Consider the following 24,815-nt stretch of genomic DNA (forward strand, 5'->3'; position numbering starts at 1 on the left):
TCCACACGTTCTTCTCCGCTCAGAAAAAGAAGGGAAAATAAAAATAAGGTAGAAGGTGGATGGCGTCCTGTAATCATAAGATAAGAAGAATGAACGCTGCCGCCAATTTAACCCAAGTGCTCGAATTTCGACGAGTGTGCGCCCGCAATGCAATCAGCCACGCGCGTCTTCTTTCTTTCATTTATTCCCGGGCCGTACAATTGCTGTATGAGGATGGTGGCGTCGCAAGAGAAGAAAGCAAAAGAGGAGAGGAAATAATAATAATAATAAAAATACCATTGCACCCAAAAAATAACCGAGGTGGAATGCGTAACCCGCACCAGGCAGCGCCGGGAGCACGGTCTCTCCAAAACCCCTCAAGATGGACAGGCTTTGGGTCCCCCAGAGTCTACCGGTCCCTTACGCTACTCCCTCCCCCACCCTCTCACTGCATGCTCTCCCCTCCTTTGTAGGTTCCCCCGTCACGTATACCCTCGGCAACACCACACCGCCCATGAGACGAATGGTCTTCCGCCTCGAAGAATTGATGCGTACAGTTCGCTGAAACAAGGGGGAGGGGGGGGGGGGAATGAATGACCGCTCGCAGCGAGCACAACAGGAAGGGAGGGCGACTGGGCGCAGGCGTTTACGAAAAACACCGCAATCGTTGCTTCAAAAGCAAGCAGGAACGCCAATAATCAAGACTCAAACGAGCGCAGACACGAGAGTAGGGCACCACATCTACCACTGCACATGGGTGCTGCCGAGGCGGTCGCACCTGTGGCCGCTCACTGCCCGTTCGGCCCCGTCTTCGCGCCCTCGACGGACGGACGTGCAAAGTGCCGGTCGCAGCCATTATACTCTTCAACGCGTCTCTCGGCGCAACGGGCGCGCACACCAAGACAGAGACGTTACGGGCCAGCGGGAGATGAACCATTCGTCATCGTTGCGTTGTGCAGCCCCGGCGGCGGCGCCAGCGACAGACGGGGGTGCGACGGCTACCGTGATCGCCGGGCGCGCTTGTAAACACATACCCATTATATACGACGCCCTCGCGCGTTTCGCGAGTACGTCAGTCAGTCAGTCTGCCTGTCGGCCACGAGCGAGACCGGAAACGGCGCCACGCCGGATCATCGTGCCCGGGTCAAGCGGCGAGTTGTAGCTTCGCCAGTCCCTTCCCATCCGCCAACGGGCAGCATGCACTTGCGCTAGGATACTAACTTGGACGAAAAAAAAAGAAATAAAGAAGGAAAGGAAACACGGACGTCTGAATGATGAGTAGGAGACTAGCCACGTCGCTCGCGGTGATTGATATACCCCGATCGGAATTTATAGTTAGGCACGCGCGCGATAGATGCATCTCTAGGGACATACCGGAGGGAACTCAGGATGAAAGGCAACGCGGGGGAAGGCCGCACATACACAGAATCCGCGGGTCACGCACAAACGCACACCATTCCGCGAACAATGTGGGGGAGCCTATGGCTGGCAACCGGCCTGCTCCAACGTGCTCCAGGACCGCGCATTACCGCATATGGCATGAGTTCCGCGCTTGCCACGGACGTCTCGACAGCTATATTTCCGTGGCTGAAAGCAGGAGCGCCCCGACATTTGCCAAAGCAGAAGTCAAAGAAGAGAAACGATCGAGGGGAGGGCGGTGCACTGACGAAAAACACGCAATACTAAAGGGATGCTCAAGAAGATCAAGAGGTAATACGAACGCGAGCGCGGAGGGTGAGAGCGTGCCCACAGTGCGCGCGTGGGAGCGGTTTGTTCGAGCGCCGGGGCGGCCGGCGTCGACCCGCGATAGAGAGGCGCGTCTCGCGATACACGCAGACAAGCCCAGATAGAGTCGTCCGGCCGCCTCACGTAACGCCGCGGCCGGCATGCAGTGAGCCTGCGCTGACCCCGAGGAGGAACGAGCCGCAGTATAACATCGGGCGCCTATATACATATTATAATGAATGATCTCACGGAGGCCTCTCGTTCCCGAGCACCGTAAAGTGAGCGGTTTTATAGACCACCCCGTTTGCTTGCTTTGCTTCACGCGCGAAATATCTCTGAAGCTCGGCACTGCCCCGCACATATATGTAGTACAGCGCTAAGATTGGCGAAGCCAATCGACGAGCATGCGCGAGCAACAATGGACGAAACGAGGCAGACGAAGGCGAGACGGGCTAGAGAAGCCTTTTTTTTTTTTTCTTTTCGCTGTCAGCCGACATCTCGGCGAGGTTGCGGGCAATAAATGCGATACGCACGAAGCCTGCAGCGTGTGTGCGCGCGGACACGCATACAACCGAAGTAGTGGACACACACACACGGGCGATCGGCCGGCGAAGAAGAAGAAGCGCGCGCCGGTGACCTTGCTCGCTGCTCGTTTGCTCTCCCCGCATTTCCGTGTACGGAAAATCGGAAGACGAACCGGCGCGCATGCTAGACGGAGCGCGCGCAAGGTGGCGCACACGAAAAGGGAGGCGCGGCCGCGGCCGGGATGCGTTCCTCTCCGATCGGAGGGCAAGGTCGTCCGCGCAGACGGACGGTTTGCAAAGGCCGTTATTCCGTGGTCGAGAGATCGGCGGCCGTTACGTCACCCGGCGGCTGGTTCCAGGAGGAGGTTGGCACGCACACGCTCCAGTTATATGTATAATACACGGGGCTCGCTCTGCACTACTACCTCGACGTCGTCTCGCGCTCTCTCTATTTTCGAGCGCAGCGCCGTTTCGTTTGGGAAAGACCTGACCCACGAAAGCAGCGCTCTCGCTCTTCGCGTGGCGAACAAACACGCGTTGTCGCACGGACCGGGTCGACCAAGGAGTCCGCTAATGATATCGCCAAGGAGCCGCCGGGGAACGTCTCCCGATGCGCGCCCTGTCCGGTCGTACACTCCAGCGAGGAGAGCCGAGAACGGAAGGCTACGGGCCACACCTTTACGAGGACCTCGCCTAAACGTGCCTTGGCAGTGGCACAGGGTCATAACGGTTGGTGATTAACGCTTTCACGTGACTGTGGGCCGTGAGAGAGTAGGAGACACATCGGTGACACGCGACCTAAACGAGCGACAACGCATGCGAGTCGGTGGGGGATTAATTCGCGGACTGACCGCGCTGCGGCCCCAGGCAAGGTCAGTGACATGAAGACGACCGAAGACGAGAATTCGGCTGTCGAAAGCCAAATTGGTGGTCTGTGCGCGCAAACATGCTTCGGCCTGTATTTCTGAATGGCACAGTTATTGGTCAATGCAAGGGAACCTCAACATTCTCAGAGAAAGGTGCACGTGTAAGCAAACTTCTACGGGTCTCTCTTTCCGCCCCCACTCTCTCTACCCCCTCCCCCCCAAGAAAAGAAAAATCAATACCTTGCTGGCAAAGCACACGACTCTCTATTTTGTTAGTTAAATGAAGGTCGAGTACCTTTAAACCATAGGGGAAAAGTTGCAAGCCTCGCACCGCCCTAAATAATTTAATAGCTTTACTAAAGGCAGTTTCGGTTTCGTTCCCCAGGAAGTGACTGTTGTGATGCCGCGACGCAGAAGGTGGTCACGTGGGAGCATGGTATCGAGACGTTTCGGCACTTCCTCCGGCTGCCTCGTATGCTGGTGCTCACTATGATGCCCGGTGCATACCGGTGCACATCAGACGATCGAGTGAGCCGGAGCGAGTGCCAAAACGTCGCGATACTCTGCTCCCACGTGACCACCTTCTACGTCGCGTCATCACAACACAGACACCTCCTAGGGAACGAAACTGAAACAGCCTTTGGTAAAGCTATTAAATTATTTAGGGCGCTGCGAGGCTTGCCAGTATTTTTCTGTGGGGTTCAGAAGTCTAGGACCTTCACTTAACGCAAGAAAGAAAGAAAATCTGCAGTATCGCCCGAAATGCTAGGCATCGATTGCGACAGCAATTTAGTAGACGGCTATACAAAGTAAAGATAGTATTTTTATCGACCGTATAAACTTGTAAACATTTGTTCACTAACTAAATCAGCAAGCATGGTGTGACGCGCGCACAAGCAAAGGTGAACACATCTCACTCGGTGACCGCTGGAACTCGCTGTCAGAATGCTGGAGTGAGAAAGCCCAACAGCAGCAGTGAGCAAATTGACCTTCATGCTGCCTCTCGCTTCAACGCGAATTAAGCAGCGAAAACACAGCCCAGAGGAAGCTATCAGCACCCAGTGCACTGTCTCCATCACAGGTCACTTTCAACATAGAGGTTGAAAGCAGCAGCCGCCGCAGTAAAACGTGACCCGCCCCTCCCTCCCCTTACTCCCGGTGCTTTGCGCGCAGCAGAACACGACGCGCTTCCTCCCTGCCTTCTTCACTTGCGCGCGCGATATTGAGCGCTTGCGATTGGGCAGCCATTGTATGCTCACTCTCGCAACACTTTCACTCGCACATACAGCATACGGCGTATGGCAATGATGTTATTGCCCTTGGATTTTATACGAAACATCACGGCGACAGCAGAAATGCACCTATAATGCCCATATAATTGCTTATAATTGCTATTGCAATAAAAGAAAGAAGGCGGGAGAGATAGAGAGAAAATAAATGAAGAGTTGTAAACTTCATGTCTGCTCCAATTTCAAGGGTTCAGCACAGCCTTCATGCAACAAATTGCAGGCACAGCCTCCTCTATCTTTGCAATGCCTGCTCAGCTGCTCCTAACCGTAGCAGTGCCATTTTCCGAGTCATTCCAACCCTGTCACTCTGTGTACTATCTCAATCCATGGCTTCAGGGCCAGAAACGGCTACATGCATTATAAATAAATCGATGTTGCCCTAACCGTGCTCCATGAACTGTGACTACCTGCTGGGAAAATGGTCCCCTCTATAACCACCAGGTTCTAAGCTTGATTAGGCCAGTATCGAGAAAATACAGGAGGTTATTTATTGTTCAGGTAACATGTTCCATTTGCATGTTACATATCTCGACAGCAAAATACAGTCCTTTTCTTGCGAGATGTAGTCTCGCTATTTCACTCACGGTTGTAGTTGACTCCAAAAGTTTATCGACCATGGGATCCGAGGAAAAGTCAAATACTTCACCAACCCAGACATGCAGCCTCGGAACCCACGCTTCGGGTTTTTTGAACATGTGCAGGTATATGCGAACAGCATAGTATTTCACATTTTTGGTGGCTGCGGGGATAAACTGCTCGGAAATAAACCTTTTTTCAAAACACACACAAAACAAATTTTTGATGGCAATTGTTCATTCCCCATGTGAGTATGCAACTAACAGCTGTGCTAACTAACAGCCTTGCAAGGCGACTACAGCATGGCTTATTGGACCTCAGCATTTGAAATGCCAGTGCGTGCCTGGATGGCAGCTAAAGCAAATGAGCATGCTATGGCATTTGTACTTGTACTTAAAGATAGGCCATACCTGGTCGCAAGCTACAGGTTCATGTACAGGATCAACCAGCCATGACTCATATTATTTAACAAATTCTAACCTGTGGGATGTATGCACTAGCTCTTAAATTATAGTATGTAGGCCAGCATGTCACATGACGTGATGTCCCCTAAACTGATATGACTCGCAGGCCTATGAGCTAGAAGTCCATTCCAATCATCTTGCAAGTTTTAGACTATTCCCCATTAGTTCCATTCACATGCACGCTGAGCTTGGCACAACCTACATAAGCCAGCACTAAGTTTTTCGTGAGTGCAAGGAATGCCATTAACTTATCTTGTTCTAAACATGCAATTATGTGTAATGAGTGGCGATGTGTAGGTGGTGAATTGCTGCACCAGCTTTACAATTTACAAATAGTGAAGCACAACACTTGCTGAAATTGCCGAGAGATTGAATGGGCCTTGAAGGGCCCCTCACTAGGTCTGGTCATTTTGAGCTGACAAGCGCCGTGCATACAAGGCACGCTAACGATCGCGTCTGCTAAGTTTTACATCACTACGCACTGCAAAAAGAGCTGAAATTTCAAACTGAACGCCATTTTCCCTTCTCCTCATGGGCGCCGCCCTCCCAGCCGAAGAGTCGACAAAGTGCACTTGCGTACGTGGCAGTGCTGTTACGCCGCTCACAGTGGCACGTGATTTCAGCAATTATTCAAGCCAAATCTGTTATTTGGTAACCTGTTGCTTCAATAGACGAAATAAAGTTTACCGAAATAATAAAACACACAAACTGAATGTCTGCATGTTCTTGTTTTACTTTGCCTCGCAGCAACAGAGATGTACTTCCGTTTTGTCAGGACTGACTTATACCGTGTCAGGTGTTTAGTGTACAGCGGCCAAATCGTGTGCTGCGTGAAACGAGACAAACGCAACAGCTTGCGTGTGATGCCGTCAGCGGAAGTGCGCCATGCAAAAAGAAAGCGAGGCCCGTGACGTATGCGTCACGCGGTCCTCGAGCTTCGGTATGGGGGATCGTAGGGAAGGAATTTCGTTTGTGGAGGCTAGACAGGGCAAGTGGTGAGAGTCTCTCTCTTGGCAGTGGCCCTTACCTACCGAAATCATGGGCTTGCAGCACTGAAATACAGTCGCCGACTGATTTTCCGGACTCCAAAAATTCGGACATGCTCGATTATTCGGTCTGCTTCGCGGCACCGCCATTCTCCCCACAGACCATAATGTATAACAACTGCCGAAAGTTCGGACACCTTGCAACCTCTCGTCCGATTTTTCGGACACTCCTTGAGCCAACTCGATCGAGAGCACCATGCACTGACTCTGACCGGTGCATGGTTCAACTTGCTGAACGCCATTTTTGTTTTGAACAGAGCCTCCTTGCTGCCCCACGAAGTGGCGCTGCTGCAAATTTCCGCTCATCATCATCGTTTCTGCCTGGTTCGATAGAGTGGCTCTACAGCAGTTCCGGTTTCAGCTTAGTAAGCCGTGTCAAGACAATCCAGCAGCTGATTTGTTTGTTTCTTCGTGCACGACGCTGCGAGTAGGCCACGTTTTTCGTTTGTGCGACTGGTGTTTGCTTTGTGTGCTGTATCGAGGTTCCGGTGTTCCGACGCGGCATACGAAAACATCGCGTCAAGTGTCTAATGGCACCGTCAGTGCTCGTGCAGACTGCGCTGGGGAATGCTGGCAAGCGGGTGCCGGGAGGCCTAAGATTTGTTGCCTTCCGATGTGCTCCCTACTGGCGCGGAAAATGTTCTGCCAAGACGTGCGCAGTGGTTGCATTGCGATTCCGGACACCGTCTCATTTGACAGTTTCACAGGTGCTGACACTGCTGTACTGACATGCGCAGAACTCGACCATTCGTCAGGTTTCTGTTGCACCGCCGGACGATGACTCCGAGTCGAAAGATGACGCACCATGTGCTAAGCTGTTGTCGCATGCGGAACGTGTACAAGCAGTGACTGCTTTCAGCTGTCTATAGTGACCATACAACCTTCTCTGAGATTCAGGCTTATCTGATTGCGTGTAAACGGAACAGCGTGCAGCGGCGCATTCACGATTTCTTCAAGCCTACGGCCGAGCCCGAAGAAGTGCGTGGAAATAAAGGATTTCATTTTTTTTCTTAATCTGCTTTTTCGGACACCTGTTTATTCGGACATTTCCGCAGTCCCCGTGAGGTCCGAATAAATGGTCGGCGACTGTACAGTTAAACCTCGATATAGCGAAGTCGGTAAAATCGGCAATTTGATTCGTTATATCGAAATATCGTATTGAAACTCGAACTTTTATGCAAATAAGTACAGTCGCCGACGGATTTTTTTTACACGGAGAGGGGCCACAGAATTTTCCGAATTATCAGGCAATGTAAAAAAGTGAATCTGCATGAGAAAACAATTCATTTTGATAAATTTGGGAGTCGGCGACAAATATTCGGTTTCATTCCACGTACGTCAACGAAACCTTCACATCGGCGGTACGATTTAAGCGAAGCCAGCCACGCTTTCGCGCACATGCTGCCTCCACACCTGATAGCGTCACCCGCACTGGGACCCCGCAATCAGGCAAAGTGCTTACAGTGGGGAGCGAAACTTTGTCTGCCTCTCGCTCCAAAAGGTCACCAAAACTAGAGATTACGCAACCCCCAATACTAAACGCGCGGGAAGACAGCTACCACGCTGACTCGGCACGCCCACTCTTAGCACATACGGCAGATTACCTCTAAAGGGTGCACGACTTCGTATGTACTCAGCTGCGCTTACAGCCATGGGCAGCCACGGCCGAGCCAGACGCGCCAGAAATCGAGATGGGTGCCAACTTACACCACTCCTCCCACATTACGCCTCCTCGCGCGCGCTTGATCGCGTTTAGAGACTACCCCAGGACATTTGAGCACTTGCCCGATGACGAAAGCATTCCTCAGTTAAATTCTGTCACTAGTACTCAACCACTCTTTGCAAAATACATCCTTGCATTATAACACAAAATAAAATGCTACTTGTCCAGTTCTATTTCATTTTTAGAAAAAATGAACTCATCGAAATTACCCTTGACAATGACGCAGGCGGTCGAGAGGTTTTGTTGTCGCTCGACTCTGCGCCGCCCACACTTTCGCTTTTCATTAGTTTCGTTATCACTTAGTGCTGCCCTGGTTTTGCTGGCTCACATATTCGCACAAAATGCAAGTAGCAGAGAGTTCTACTTCCATGTGATGTCGCGAGATGCCGGAACGGCATACGCCTCTTGACCAAAAAGCAGCTGCAGCAGCGAATCCACCGCTCCGTCTTGGCTTGGTACTGCCATCTGTCGGATGCTGTTTCACTCACCGACAGCAGCAAAGGGTGGTGGTGGTGTATGCAACGCCACCACTCCCCTGGCTGGGTGGCGGGAAATTTCAATTTGGAAAAGGTATTCGGACCCTTCAGATGCAATTAACTCGCAAACTAAGTCTTTTCTTGACCCGAAAACAAGCGTTGCAAGGTTTCTGGAATGGTATTTAAACAGTCCTTGTCGACTTAGTATTTGCCTTTAGAGTCCCTTTAACCCTTTCACTGTCACGGACGTACCGGTACGTCATCGCGCTCCCCCCCGACAGTGTCACTGACGTACCGGTACGTTCTCTATCGCGCGTTCAAAATTTCGCGCCTGAGCGCAAAGCTGGCGCTCCCGGACGTGGCCACGCCATCTGTTGACTCTTCCTACAAGTTCGTATTTTCGCCCCGACCTGTGTTAATACATGTATTGAAGAGTACGGTGCGACTGCCACGCCCTCCTCTCTTTTTGCCGAGTGGCGCGGTGGCTCCGCATTCGTTGGATCATGCGTCGCGCGCGTGTGGTTATGGGTTCAAGGGTTGTTCTGCCATCTCCGCCGGTTTGAAGGTTTTTATTTTTCTTCTGTTGGTGCGTCTGCTACGGCGCGTCAAGTTCAGGCGCACGCGTCGCCGTTGCCTCTTCGAAAAGGGTGACTCGATTGCTGCTTTCGCTCTCTTGCCGCACCCTCGCTTCCGACTTGCAGCAGTAAACGTAAAGCCCTTCGAACTTTGTTTTAGCCTTTTTCCATCTCCCTCTTCTTGATCACGCAACGTCCCATTTATCTCCGTTGCGCGGGCGACTGAAAGCGCATCCTCCCTGCGCGCGGTTACTTTCGGATAGCTGAGCGGCGCGAGACCTTCATTGGAGCGGTGGCTCTTACGATTCAGAATACGAGCCGAGCTCGGATTTGGACTTGGACAGCGTCTAACGCGATGAAGAGATGAGTTCCGCATCGTCAGATTCGGATGTTGAACGGATGTTATAGTCAGGCTGATGATGATGATGTTTACTAATAACAGCTGCAGAACATTGAAATGTGCATATTGCATTGACTATGTTATTTGTATACCAATCATAATCAAAAATAAACTGCTATGTTCATTCCCTGTTATGCTCGTTCCCTGAAACCAAGCCGACACTGGGGGTGCGTTACGGCCAGGAAGGTCCGACAGCGAAAGGGTTAAGGGGGGAAGAGAGGTTTAGAACCTTTGTTTTTATTTTTTCAGTCAATTTAATAAAAATTCTCACCCAGACAGTTTTTCATGCTGATCTCAAAAATATAATTACTTATTAAATTGACTGAGTGGTTCCAGATATAATTAAAATTAATCAGCTATTGTTTATTTGAACTGTAAGAAGAGTATCAGCCATAATCTTTATAGACGTATGGCTGGATATAACAAAGTGTAAGCAACACAACTGTAGGTCTAGTTTTTTTATATTGCAGGTATTAGCAATTTTACAGCAATTTGAAGTTCGATCTCCACACATGGCAATCGTATGGCCCAGATTTTAAAATTTACAAAAGCGAAATTAGGAGATCTGCTCCTAGCATTGTGTAGTAAACACATGTGGCTACATGCCGCTGTTAAACTTATGGTTCTATGTGTACTGAAGACCGAGATAGCGCTTCGGCAAGTCTAAAAACATCAGAAACGAGATTCTGAGAAAACCTGAAAAAACAAAATGAGCTTATTTTTATAACACCACAAAATATTTAAATATATACAAGTGCTATTTAGTGCATTAGTAGCCTCCAGGAATGTAGTCTGGCTAGTGTCACTGCGGTGATGCCTTCTGAGCACCCGCTGCAAGCTTTCAGCCGATGGATGCTCAGTAGACGTAGCCAGCATTTCGTTAGTCCAGGCAGCAGTGTCATCAACGTGATCTAGTAGTTCGTTTTTCGGTCAGTAGCAGGAGTTGGCGCTAATGCTTAAAGCTTTCCTTGAGCTTCACTGTCAATACGCCGCAAAAATTCCGGCTACAGAATAGTAGCGTCGAGCCAAAATGTGGATGAAACGCGGCCGTTATCAGGAGTGCTTCGGGGGACTAGACCTAACACGCCATCGGGATCTCCGGCGTTGCTTGACTGCGGGAGCGGGCAGGCTAACTAGAGTCCGACGCAGCGTGAGCACACGCACACGTTACGTCACGTTGGCGAGAACGATAACGTTTATCGTTAGACAAATGGTTCGACACACTGGTGCAGCCAGCGTAACAAGACGAAGCCACCAGAATCCGACAAGCCCCGCATCGAGCGACGCTCGCTCGTGCACCGATAACGTTGGACTATAAACGCGCCTTATCGATGTCATCAGGAAGCGGTGCGGCGGAGTGTTGTTTCTTGACGTCATATGCTGACTTCCTCTTCCCTTCTTTTTTCTAAAATTGAACTTCGTAGCAAACTTCGGAGTTGAGGTTGGCATCGCTGTCAACGTGGGAAACCTCATTGGCATGCACGGCGTGTGTGGAGCGGCCGCGGAGTGATGCAGACAACACCAATCTAGCCAATGGCATGGCTAGCAGAGGGTCACATGCCTTTGTCGACCAATTACACCACGCGTTGGATGTTCTTTTTGACGTGGAATTTCTTCACGGCCAACGTGTGGACGGAGCCGGTGGTGGCAGGAAAATGAAGATGAGAGACTGCTCTTTCAAACGATATATGGGTCGGCGTGACCGAACAACTGCGGGGGCCGTCACGCGCCATGGGAAAAGCGCTTCTTTATGGAAACTTTGGCTCATATTTAGCCCACACTGGTGCCAAAAATTTATATTACTGCTACAATACTGATTTAAAATACGCAAAATTTGGAGAAGTGGTAGAATAATAGTTGGAAATTCCGAAAATACCATTTTCAAAATAGTGATCTTTTCGGGATTTTTTTTTGTCTCTAATACACATGTCCCTCTTTATAAGGTGTTGTACAATAACGGCAAGCATGCACAGTCCATTTATCCATGTCATCTGAAGCCAAGTGTTTTGTATAGAGCATGCTACGTGTAAATGCCTAATTCAAAAGCGAGGTGCTGATTTCTGGATTCCTTTGTTATACGTAAATCCTTTGTTATACGTAAAGCCTGTGAAATGTACTACACTAGAACCTTGTTCATATGTTTCAGAGAAAAATGCCAGAAAGAATGTACTAACTGGGCAAACCCACGATCCAATGGCAAACTGAACGTTAGTCGACAGCTACACAATTCGAGAATTGTTGCATCACGAGATGCCAATGCGCACCGATCTTGTGGGGCCCAAGCAACGCAAGACTTGCACTGTCGTTTTTGTGGCTTCAGAAAGTTTACGTTGGTGCTCCTCGAATCTTGCCTGGGTCAGCAGCTGCTTCGGGCAGAGCATTTTGGTGGTAAGTTCTGGCATGCCAACTTGACGAGGATCATTGAGGCACGATCAAGTTCATGGGGCTTGAGCAACTCGAGATGTTCGTTATCTTTTTAGGATGGCGATGGGAAACCAAAATACAATTGAGCTAGTAGGCAACACTGGAATACGATGCCACGATGCTGCCAGAACAAAACATAATGCTCACTTCATGCTGCCTGCAGTAGGGAACAGTGTGCCTTTTGGTTATTGCCCATTAAAAGCATGCAGTGTGCTTCCTATGCCACATGCGCTGTCTAACAGATCGGTGAAGATGATTATCGCAACGGGTTGGCAGCGAGAGCTGTGAATGGCAATGTGCAATGACCCACGAAGACAATCGCTGGTACCAGAGTAGGAAACCGAATGCATGGCGGCATTTTTATGTGACGCAGGTGGATAAGCACTGTGGGTAAGCTGCCACTGCAGGTGCCTACCCCTCTCGATTGCACGAATACCTTGCATTTTTTTTTTTCACATAATGTATCAAACACTCACAGTTAAGCGATGTAATGAGCGTTGGTGCTGAAAGATTCTGTTTTCCGGGAATGCATTAAACGGTAAAAAAAATGGAAACGTAACTGTACTGGGTCATTTTTTGTGGTCTTGATCGTGAATGTTGTTGGCACTGGGAAATCGTACAAAATGTGATTGTATCAACGAGGTTCTACTGTATTCTATTGTTATAATGAAATCGAAAATGCAAGATACGAGTCAATATGGGTTATAGTGAAGCAAATATCTGTTCACTTGGCAGCTAAATAGTCAGCAGAAGAAATTTGAAATGGCACATTCTAGAAGGGCACTGGCATTTGGGCCAACAGTATGGCTTGGCTGGCCTGTAGCTGGCAAGCCAACATGTCAATCCTGTCTGACCGTACCAATTTCATAGTAGCACATCGAGAGCATCTGTAAATTAGGGTTGTTCTCGTGGCATGTATAAGCATGTCAAGCCACTGACGAGCCGTTAGAATCCACAGAAGACCTTTGCTGGTCTGTCCGAAGCACCATATATGCTTGCATTTTATCCACATAGACCTGACAGCAAAGTGCTTTTTTGTTTGTTTGGTCACATGCTTACAGAGAATATAGGATATGAAGAAGGAATTTCATATTGGCTGTTCATGTTGCTTCATATTCAGTTTCATATGTTCTGTGTCATATTGGCATATTAATTTTATATAACTTCAGTATAACAAGCTTTCCCTGTAAAACTACTAATTCAGTGCAACCAAGTACAAATGTCAGAAAGACGCCCCTGACTCACTTGTACGCAGGCGTGCTGGCGTTCATGCTGCTCTTTTGCCTTGCGTAACTGCTCCTTTTTGGTCCACAACCTCTGGATCTCGTTCTCTTCCTCCCCGGACTTGAGCGGTGCCTCCTGGTCGTCCAGAGAGTCGCCCAGTTCCAGCTCGTCGTCAGACTGCAACCGTGCCAAGATTGCACTTGTCGAGCCAGCATTTGCCACTCCCCCACATCCCTACACAACAAGTGTGAGACATTAGACACCCACAACTGGCCGCTTATGTCACGGTGAATAAAGGGTCTCCGAAATTACCATGTGAACAGCTCCTACATAACAGTGATGGCCAGGAGCATGGAACAACTACACTGAGATGCTCCCAGGAGAACGCCTAATTTGTTCAGTCTCCTCGATAGACACTGCCAGCAAACTCACAAAGGAACAGGGGGGGTGGGGGGGTGGGGGGCTGCAGTTGAACACCTCGAAACTGCACAAAGGGTTATGAGGGACACTGTAGTGGTGGTTACAGAGTAATATTGCGCACTTGGGGTTCTTTTAACGTACACCAAAATCGAAAAGTACACGAGTGTTTAGGCCTTTCGCCCCCATAGAAATATTGCCAAAAATTGAACCCACGACCTTGTGCTGAGCAAGTAGAAGGCTGTAGCCATTGAGTCACCTTGGTGAGTAATAACAAAAAGAGGGAGACGCAGTGGCGGAACAGCAATTTGATCTTTCGGCACAGACGAAAAATTGGCAGTTTTGCCCAATGGGCAACACCCTGCCAGTGATAGCAAGGTTCAATGTTGTGCTTGAAGTCCTCAAATGCTCCTCTAACTATATGCAAGTGCAACTATATGAGGGTGCGCCAAACTCTGGGCACCCTTGAAAGCATTAACATAACATGTGGGGCCTGTAATTGCATTGCACAAGCACCACCATGCTGCCCATGAAGAGTACTGCCAGTGAAATTATATGCCTTTCAGATTGTGAGCACTAAAATGGTTTGGACTTTTTAATAGACTGAGATGATTTAAGATAAAAGGTATGGGCTGTGAATGAAATGTCTAATTACATTTGTTTGCATGCTGCAATTGTAAAAAATTCTGAGTATTAATTCAGTCACGAACACAATACTTTATCTGAGCAACTTTGGCAATTTAATATTATAGCACCGAGCTTGCATATAGGGCACAGATAAATGTGTCGCATACATAGAGCTAATTATGTATGGAACATCCCACTGACGCCAACAGCGAAAATTCACCTGGAATATTCCTATAATTGCTATCACAATAAAACCTGAATTGGTGCAGCAATGAGCAATTTTGGCACAGTGGGAAACAGACATCTGTAGACTATATGGTCTCAGTATTAATTGAATTTATGTGCATGCATCAATGTGGCACTTGGGATAAAAATTACCCAACTATTTTAATTACATTTTTAACACACTGGCTTTGCCTGTGCCTATATATTACGATGTAAAGATAGTTCCACCATTTGAACTTGCAACAGGCATTCACACGTTCACCGCACTTTGATATTAACTCTCCGCTGGGAATTTGTGTCTGTCAAGTCACTTGAGCGATGTCAAACTAAAAGTGCCCACAAGGAAAACAGTAGTCTGCTAAACACAGCTCTCCTGCCTAGCGAATTTACATGAAAAACCATTCAAGGTTATGTCTACTCTGAGCGCATACAAGATCGCTCAGCTACACCAATTTCTTGAGCTTTAATATTGAAAAAAAAAAAGAAATAGAATTCAGCCCTGGAACTTTCCTGGCAAAGGGTGTATGTTTCAGGTATATAGTAGGCCAGTAACACAGCTTCAAGAAGAAATGAGGTCTGCCAATGTGAACATAATCTTCCATCACAACTGCACACCACAATATAATGAATGCCAGTGATCCACAGGGGGCCATTAGGAACCAGTGCTCGAAACACTTACCGAATCGTAAGTCAGGTCTTTCTCGGAGTCAGACTCTGTGTCCAAGACAGCGATAAGTGAAACAAAGCGTTTGCGTTCCACATTGAACTCCAGGTAGGGTGGTGAGATGCCACACAGGTAGTCCCCAAAGAACTGGATCCGGCTGATTCGCAGGTAGTTACGAGCTCGCTCCTGCACCAATAAGACACACAACTTAGAAAAAGTATACGTAGCTGCAAACTTGAGAGTTTTAAATTTTGTAAGAACACTCACAGACATGATGAAGTGAGGTGGGTGGGGACAGCAGGAAAGGCGCAGAGCAAGTACTAGCAGAACATTTCTGCAGCGATTTCAGTAGTAGCTTTAAGCACTAATGCAGTTTCATTTAGGAACATGTCATCACTCCTCAAAGCAACAGCCTGCACACAAAGCCAGGTTAAGGAGCCCGGAGTCCCAGGCCTGCTTTGCTAGTGTCGTAGACAACACAAAGTTCACCCCACGCATCAGTCAGCGATGACAATACTGGGCCAACAGCACTGGCATGATCTGTGCCTTTGGGAAATCTTCATCTGAAAACACCGAATCGGCCTGTGATGTCAGTTTTGTGGCATTGAAACCCGCACACTTGAAGAAGTTTTCAATCACAGTAGCACTATTCTATGCAGTTTTAGTGCACAGCAAATGTAATTGAGCACTTTCTTGCACTCTGTTAGTCTTACGTGGGCTAATGACATGTCGACAAATGTCCCGGCAAAACTGCTCTCTAGTGGTGTTTCATTGTCGAGAGATGCGAAATGCATTGAATTCTATGACCGCTTGCCGGGGATGGGAAAATATTTTGTTGCAGCGAGAATTTTGTTGTCTTGGTATTTCTTATAGCAGGGTTCAACTGTAGTGGCAATTTTTTGTACAAGTTGAGACATTGGGCCCCACAAATGGGACCAACTTTATTGGGGCTGACACACCGCAACTCACCCGATCGCATGGCACTTGGACGTAGAAGGGTTCCTGAGGGGCTCCCAGTAAGGGAACAAAGCTGGTCAGGGTGGCATCTTCAGGTAAGGTCACCAGCTCACGATCTGCAAAGCAATGAGAGAAAAGATATGGCTTCATTTTCAAAGTAACAACTACAAAAACCAAATGTCATTGGGCAACTTGATGACTTGCATAGCAGTTTTTGCAGTTTTGATCTGGACCTACACAAGGCCTTTGGTCACATTCTTTCTCTTGAATTTCTAGATGTGGATGTTATTGTGTAGGCATTGGAAATGGTCAAATTTGCCGTTTTTTCGGCTTTGGTTGGCTTAACCGTGTGGTTAACATGTATGGTGGCGGAAACAAGTCCCAAATGGCCATGGACGTAGATGTATGATGGCAACAAAACACTTGAAAAAAAAAATCCATCTTTACAGAACAAAGCACCGGTTAGCGTCAACCTAGAGGTGCTGCTATCTCCCTTGTCTTCTAGAAAAAATTTCTTAATGTGCTGCCGCTTCTAGGCTCCCACCAGAACTGATTTTTCACTTCGCTCTATGGTGGCTGCCACCACAGTGGTTTAGGAGTAGTACAGTAAAAACTCAGTAATTTGACACCCATTAATTCAGAAATTCAGAATGGTATTTTGGTCCCAGCAAAAATGCATGTTAGTCTACGCACATTGGACACGCATTAAAAACAAACAACACGTCCTGCAAGCCTTTGAAGGTGAAAACCTTAATGCATCAAGACAGTGGCTGCAAACCACAGATTGTTCTCAGCTGGAAGGTTTGTTTCGGTGGGCGACTGACTGTTTAAATGCGCATCCGCCTTTGCGTGGATCTCTTGCTTGCGCACTGCTGATCAATTATAAGGGCTCAGAAAACTTGTTACGTCAGCTGGGATTTGAGCAAAAAGGCAGACGTCCAAAACGCGGTACTTCATCAAATAAAAAGATGCTGCTCCAGCTTGATTTCAATGCTGTTTTTGCTGTTTATTCGTTAATTCAGCATTCAGATATTTCCGACAATCTTTTTTCTGGTACCGCGAGATGCAAGTTAATGCCCTTCTACAGTATTCCCCCTTCGGATAGCTTACAGCGATGTGCTCACGTCTGCACTTGAGCACTTTATATTTGACAATGTCACATGTGTTGTTTTAAGTTACAGCTATTGTGCAAACTGATTACTATCTCGTTTCTCATCTTTGATAGTGTCAGTAAGAGATGCCAGCCTGCATGGCTCTCCCACAGGCATGAGATTACTTTGTTTACACGCAGGTGCTTGCAAGCCAGCGATACTGCTCTGCATGCCTCTTTTTCTGTGAGACACACTACAGCTGACAGAATCTCGTCTAGTGATGAAACAATCGATGGCGGCAGGTTTCTCACTCGCTTTTGTTTTTATAATGCTTGTATACCACTGAGTTTGAATGCAGGCACTCGAACGACATTTATAGCTTTCACTGTGAGCACGCATCTCTGGGGCTGTATTCTCTGACCATAACACTTCATTTTACTGCAATAGCCATTACATAAATACTCCAGGCAAATTATCACCGTTGCTGTCAGTGATATTCCGTATATAAAGTCCAAGCGTGATAATGTCACGCCCCGCACCACACGCTCTGGGTGCAAGGTAAAGCGTGCATGAGTGAGGCAGAAAAATGGTGTATCGATGCACGCCATCTTCACCTGCACCCACTACTGGGGCGTCATGTGATTAAGCATGGCGCACAGGGCTGTTTGCACAGCTCAGCACATCTACTGTATCGTGGTATTTGCGGTGGATGCAATGTTTAAAGAGAAGCCACGAAAGCTGATTACTTCATGAGTATTGTCTTCCTTTGCGTCTAGAGTTGAAGGTCACATAACCTAAGTTTCTGAGATGCGCTGAAGCAAGAGATAGCATGAAGTGTTCACTTCTTGCTGCCAGCACTCTTCATCATGCCAGCATTATAACAGCGAATGATCAAGGTAGGTGAGTGAGAACTGTTCATGTTTGCCTGTGCGCATGTCACACCATGCTTGTTAATTTAATTAGCAAGCATATGTTTACTGCATTTATACAACCAATAAAACTACAAACCTTATTTCATGTAGTTTTTAACACTTTGCTATCGCCCTCAATGCTTCGTTTTTGGGACGAAACTGCGACTTATTCAATTCCACGACTTTCACTGTTGGTTTGTATGAACCTTGAAGGACGCCGTACCGCTGTCTTTGCTAGAATCAGCTTCTCAATGCAAAACTTGATAAAGATGAAAAAATGTTACAAAATACAGCCGTACCTGGATATACTGAATCTGAAGGGGATCACAAGAAAGTTTGATATATAGGTAATTATACATAAAAGATAAAAATTTTATACAAAAATTTTCAGAAGGATTTTACTGCTGTTCATTTTACCCAATAATTTGTTATATGTCAGTTTTAAACCATCGATATAACGAAGTCGGTAAAATCAGCAACTTGCTTTGTTATATCGAAATTCCATTGTATTGAAATTCAGCCTTTTATATAGTCACCGATCGATTTTTCTTACACAAAACGGCACCGCAGAATTATCCGAATTATCGGGCAATTTAAAAAGGCAAATTTGAATCAGAAAACAATCAGATATTTTTGGGAGCCCGTGATGAATGATACGGTTTCATGCCGCATCAACGATATCTTCACATCGGCGGTACAAATTAAGTGAAGCCGGCCATGCTTTCACGTGCCCTCCGCCCCCGCAGCTGGTAGCGTTGCCCGCACTGGGACGACACTATCAGGAAAAGCGCCAGCAGCAGGGAGCTAGTGTTTCGTCTGCCTCTAGCTCCAACGAGTCCCCGAAACTCGAGATTACGCAACCTCCAATACTAAATGCACGGGAAGACAGCTTACATGATGCCACGCAGTGTCGGCAAGCGCACTCTTTGCACATGCGGCAGATTACTTCTAAAGCAGGGTGTGCGGCTGCGTATGTGCTCAGCCACGCTTACAGCTATGTACAGCCATGACCGAGACGCGCACCAACTTAACCCCCAATCCGCCCCCCTCGCACATGCTTGAATGCATTACTACGAGCTCACCCCCTCCCCTTTCCCTTTGCTCGCGTGGGAAGGCGGCACTCATGAAGCCACCATCTTTCTCGTCTCAGTCTTGCACACTTTCACTCCCACCTGAAGCACACGGTGCACGGGGCGTGATAGGATCTTATTGAACTTGGACTTTATGCGGAGCATGACACGGCTCCACTTCAGCAGTCCCTCTTGTCGCTTGGTGCACGATTTGACAGGCGCGTTTGCAAGCAGCCGCTTGTAATTAACTCGTTTGACTATCTGCGTCTGCAGGGAGTTTCCATTTAAGGGGGGATGAGGGGATCGGAACTAACTTTTTCATTTTTTATCTTAGAGTGATGAAATTTGGCATACAGGTTCGAAATAGCATCAGACAGACAGCTGCAAAGTTTCACAATCATATCTTCAGTAGTTTTTATTTTATCATTATTTATATATTGCTCACATGTTGCTTGCTCGTGGAAAGCCTAGCGTGACAGCAAAATGGGTTATGGGTCTGTAAATGTTTTTAATAGTTACTAAGAAGTATAGTCTAAGTCAAGATTCTCTTAATTTCTTTTTAAATTTCTCTGCTCTTCTTCTAAACGATATAGTATGCACCTTCTCTTTATGTTTAGAATGTATCATGCTCCAATTATTGTGTAATAAAAAAATGGTGAGCCTAAATGGTAAATCTGAGACTGTCTTGACATAAGGCACACTTCACCAATTGCAGCAAAACAAACAGGATTAAAATCCGTGCTCCCATTGCCGTGCTATGCTTTCCACGAGCGAGGTGATAAGCTCAAAACAAACTTTTGAGAAAACAAGCCTCAAAGTTCCATACTGGCACACACTGTCTAGAATGCTCCTGCATTGTAGAATTTGGTGTCCTTGGCAGCAGGTGACTTCTTAGCCCTCTGTCCTTTCAGGAGATGGACTTTGTGTGCCTTCTTCATTCGCTGGGAGTCTTTCTCGACAGCCCGCTGAAGAGAGAGGGCACCAGGGCGCAGGCCCAATGTTGTGCACAGGTCTGAATAAGCTTTCAGACTGCCCGAGTTGTACTTTGAAATTGCCTCGTGCACTGCTGTTTCCACAGCAAACAGTGAGGCATGCTGGTCTTTTGATACTAGTGACCATATCACTGAATGGAGACTCTCAGCCGCGTTTTGAGTTTTGCCTCCTCTGCACCGGGCCAGCAACTGAGGGTCTGAGAGGCGCTGGTACACAGGCAGGAGTGCTTCAGCAACTTTAGCTGAAAGCTTGTACTTGTGAGCTGGTGCTGGCTGCCCTTCTGCCTCAGCTGACCGGTGGTTGCACCAGCTAAGGGGGCCAGGGGGACACAGCTCATGATGGGGCTCATCATCTGTTGATGTGATGTGGTAGTACGTTGCCATTACTGCCCTTTGCATTTCCTCGACTTCCGAGTGGTTCTGCAGAGCAAGGCCATAGTAGTTTGTCAGTTTTTTGATGAGCTGCTGTGTCAGGCCCCCCTTTCCACCTAGTGGCTCACTGGGCGAACAGTCAACACTGCGATGAGCGGCAAGGTCGGCCGCCGGCGCATCCGCGGCAGCGAGCGTGCGCCCGCGTTGCAGCTCCGTCGAAGCGCCGGAACTCGTCGATGGCATGGGACTGCCTTCACTGGCGGTTGTTGGCTGCGGAGACATCTCGGCGTTGAACGACACACCGCGGAAGCGCGTCTCCGATGCTCTGCAGTCGGGCGGCGATGACCGCTGCAAGCTCACTCCGTAATCTGTGCTGGACGAACTTGCGACGGGACGCTCGCGTACGGCGAGACTCACTGGCATGTCGATCGTCACCGGTGAAGTAACACTGCGCCCGCGCTTCGACGGCAAAAGATCATGGTTCGTCTCACTATCGCTGGCTGGTGCTCGACTCTGCGCAAGATCCCGCAGCACGTTGGGCGAGAGATCGCACAGCACGTTGGGCGCGTACTCCGCCGATTCTGAACGGACGCTCGGCTCGGCCGAACCACCTGCTGACAATCGCCGCTTCTTCCTTGCTGTGACGGGCTTGCGTTTCCGCTTCCCGTAGGCATGCTTCGTCCGGTACTTCTTTTCGAACGTGCGCGGATCCATTGCACGTGGCCGACGTCCTCGAAACACAAGAGAAGGAAAGTCCAGAAAGGCTTCCCAGCAGCGGACAAAAGCAGACGCTCCTTGCGCTCCTTGCCTCGGCCGCCATTATGGCGCGGCGTCGACCAATGAGGAGGCGCCTTACAACGAGCCGCGGCGCAGAGCCAATCGGGGCGCGGCAGCCATTGGCTGCTCCGTGCTGCCACTCTCCTGTTTTTCTTTTTTTGTGCGCTTGCTGGCTGGCAGGGAAGGAAGGGAAGGGCTGGGACAAAGAGTCAAAGAGTCGGGCTTTCCAACGATACCAAAATGGCGGCGCTCCGTGGCGGGAAAGCCGAGCAGTCGCGCGTTGAACTTCGCGGCTTTTTCGCGATTTCGGGCGGATTTGTGGACGCCGGCACCGACAAATATATTTATTTTAAGTGCTTAGAGTTTGTTTTTCGGTGAAATATTTCAGTACAAGATAGAAATGATGCTGTAGATTCTGAAAAGCGTACTTTTCAAAAATCGATTTTTTTCGCGAAAATCGCGATCTGATCCCCGCTTCCCCCCTTAATGTCTCAGCGTTCCTTTGTGGTGGCAATGAAATTTCGTTATGTTGAAATCAAATACAGACACACTTCGTTATATTGAGGTTCTAAATACATGGTGTTCTATGGACAAGAAGTTAAACAGTTCGTTATATCGACAATTTGGTTATATCAAAGTTCATTATATCGAGCTTTAACTGTATTCGGGTTCGACTGTACGGACCCCAGTCGTGTCAAACTTATTTAAAACTTTTACAGTGGTGGAAGCGGCACTTGGCCTTTGGGAGCAGCTTTTGGAGCAGGAAAAATCGCAGTTTAGAGCAGAAATATAAGCTTTTGCAGCAGAAAAATTCACACCGACAAAATCGAAAAAAACAAAAACAAAACAAAAACATGTTCATTTAAGCCCTCGTTACTCATGTTGTCAAAAACAAGCGCACTACGACGAGCTGAGGCCAGATTGCAGCCGCGGTCGATCGTTGTTATTGCGGTGGTCAGCGAGATAGGCCTACTCTCGTGCATAGTATTTTGATGGGGGCGAAATGCAAGAATGTGCATTGGGTGCATGCCAAAGAAGCCCAGGTAGTCAAAATTAATATGGAGTTCCACACTACCAAGTACCTCATCAATCATGGCTTCGACCCCCCCAACCCCCCAAAAATAGAACAGAAGACTAAAAGCGCCAGCTGGGGCTGCGAATGTGGACGGGACACATGTGATGGCACTATAGGGACTAGAATACTATAGAATACATCGACGGTGTCTGCTGTATAATAGAAATAAACTGAACTTCACTAAACTGAAACATGGTTAGGGCTATATGCTGTAGCTATGATGGAAAGCGTGTGAGGGTGAGTCACGAAGAAGGGGGGCTTGATGCGCGGCACCTTCTCGTGCACGCAAAATATGTATTCTGAATTCGGAGTAGGTGTGGGTCGGCACAGGCCTGGCGCAGTTCCTGTTATAAACGACAATTTCGCACAGCATGTAGCAGGATTTCCTCCATGGAAATCAGTTTGGTGCAATTGGCGCAGCACTCCTATCACAGCATATAAAAAGATTGTGTGAATCTTATCACAGTTGTAAAGAATTATGTACTGAATAATACACCATGTATAATTTATTTATTTATTTACATATACTGCAGACCCTTTCTGGGCCCAAGCAGGAGTGAGTACATCAGTGAGTATGAAAACAGTACAAAACATAAACTGCACACATTAATAAAATTTCTTGTCACTTTATTGCCACTTAGAAATTACCTATTCACTTGTTTCTTTTTTTATTAAATAAGTTAACCTGAACAATCTAAATATGGAATAAAAACTGTGACCGCGGGGGGATGCATTTCTCTACAAAAACGTGACCATTAAAGGGTTAAAGACCATTTACACCCTACCCTTTCCAATCAGTTCCAAATGAGAACGTGGCAGAATTTGAGCATTCACAAAAATGACCTGGCTAAACAACTAAACCAATTATTTTAGGTTCTGCACGGGCCTACCTACCAACAGATAAAATGGCAAGCCAGATAAATTATTACCTTCTCCGGGCTCCTTGAAGAACTTGATGTCACCCAGGTTCAACCTTCGCAGGACTGTCAGAAGGTCTGCCAGTGTTGTCCAAACATTCCCTTTCACACTGAGGTCATAGAAGGAAAAGAAAAAGAAGCGATAGCATTCAGTTTCCAGCATACCAACAAATTGATACCAATAGTTGCAATAGTTTTCTCTGATTGTATAAATATAAAAAAGATTTGACATTACAAATTTTACTGGCCAAAATTCAAAGCAGTCATGGACATCAGAAACCAGTAAGCTCTTACTTGAGTTTCACTAAAAACCATTTATTAATTCATTTGAGCATGCAGTATAAAAAGCAGTCGATGCTCAAGATATGTCAACTTATAGAAGAAATCTAAAGGCTAGCACCAGGCCCAAGACTTCACCCTTGTTGAAGTGCATTAAATTTAATGGTCCACTTACTGCTCTCCCTGAAAACCTTCCTTGCATACTGCAGCACAGAATTATGTGGAACACTAATGCAATGTGCATTAGATTTTGGTGCAAAATATCTCCAAACTAATGCTGCGCTCAAGTTTTCTATAAGTAGACAAGCTTTGGGCACTGACTGGCTCGCAACACTCATTTATAAGATTAACAGATAATTAGTGCTATACAGCTAGTTACAAGACTTTAAGGTTTAAGCTTACAGAAGTTATGAACAAGCTACATATTGTATTTACACGCACAATGAATACACATAATAAATGCACCCCCAACTTTGCTTTTCAGAATTAGGATTCCTTCCCCTATCTCACAATAATCGCATCCCCAACTGTGGTTCCATGAGATGAACCTGCATGCAAAGTCCTGTAAACGAATAGGCCAAAGTGGTGCCAAATCGTAACTGCCAATGCCAGTTTCAGCATGGTTAATTTTGGTGCATATTGAAGAATGAGTCCACATATAATGTACTGATAAATGGGTTCAACTGTATTGAGGCTTGATTATACACGACGACGACCAACGTGAACAAAGCATGCAAACAGCAACAAGTGGCACATACCTAGTGTTGTAGTCGCACGGCGTAGGTGGAGGAATCCAGAGCCGTTTCTGGCAGGACATCCAGTCCGTCCACAGCTTCAGAGTGGGCAGCAGCTCAGCCACCTCGTCTGAAAGGGAGACCCGTGAAAAGGAGGAGGAGGGCGCACCAGGTGAGGACGAGGATGAGGACGACGGGGAGGACGAGCTCTGCTGCAGCAGCTGTGTGGCACGTTCCAAAACAATGGCCACGTGGGCAAGTGCCACCTGCAGGCTCTGCTCCTGGAGCAGCGAACGGCAGTCTGGGTCCATGCTGCGATCTGGACACATGGATGGGAAAGTAAGTAAGGCACGTTGGTTCCATTGCATAAGAAGAATCTGTGCAAAGAAAAGGTGATAAATAATGACCAAGAATAA

At 47.6% G+C, this 24,815-nt stretch overlaps 1 protein-coding gene across 1 annotated transcript in view; it reads right to left on the minus strand.

The window, feature by feature from the left end:
- The window catches only part of LOC126545895 (telomerase-binding protein EST1A-like), a 100,465-nt gene that overhangs the window by 34,229 nt on the left and 41,421 nt on the right, over positions 1 to 24,815 (minus strand). Inside the window, exons 11-15 of the mRNA XM_050193939.3 lie at positions 24,424 to 24,718; positions 23,399 to 23,496; positions 16,194 to 16,297; positions 15,240 to 15,410; positions 13,313 to 13,468 (exon numbers count right to left, since the gene is read on the minus strand). Of these exons, the coding sequence (XP_050049896.2) occupies positions 13,313 to 13,468; positions 15,240 to 15,410; positions 16,194 to 16,297; positions 23,399 to 23,496; positions 24,424 to 24,718 (824 nt within the window). The remainder of the gene's footprint in view (positions 1 to 13,312; positions 13,469 to 15,239; positions 15,411 to 16,193; positions 16,298 to 23,398; positions 23,497 to 24,423; positions 24,719 to 24,815) is intronic.

The sequence above is a fragment of the Dermacentor andersoni genome, chromosome 3 (genome assembly GCF_023375885.2).
Source record: "Dermacentor andersoni chromosome 3, qqDerAnde1_hic_scaffold, whole genome shotgun sequence".
Classification (NCBI taxonomy): domain Eukaryota; kingdom Metazoa; phylum Arthropoda; class Arachnida; order Ixodida; family Ixodidae; genus Dermacentor; species Dermacentor andersoni.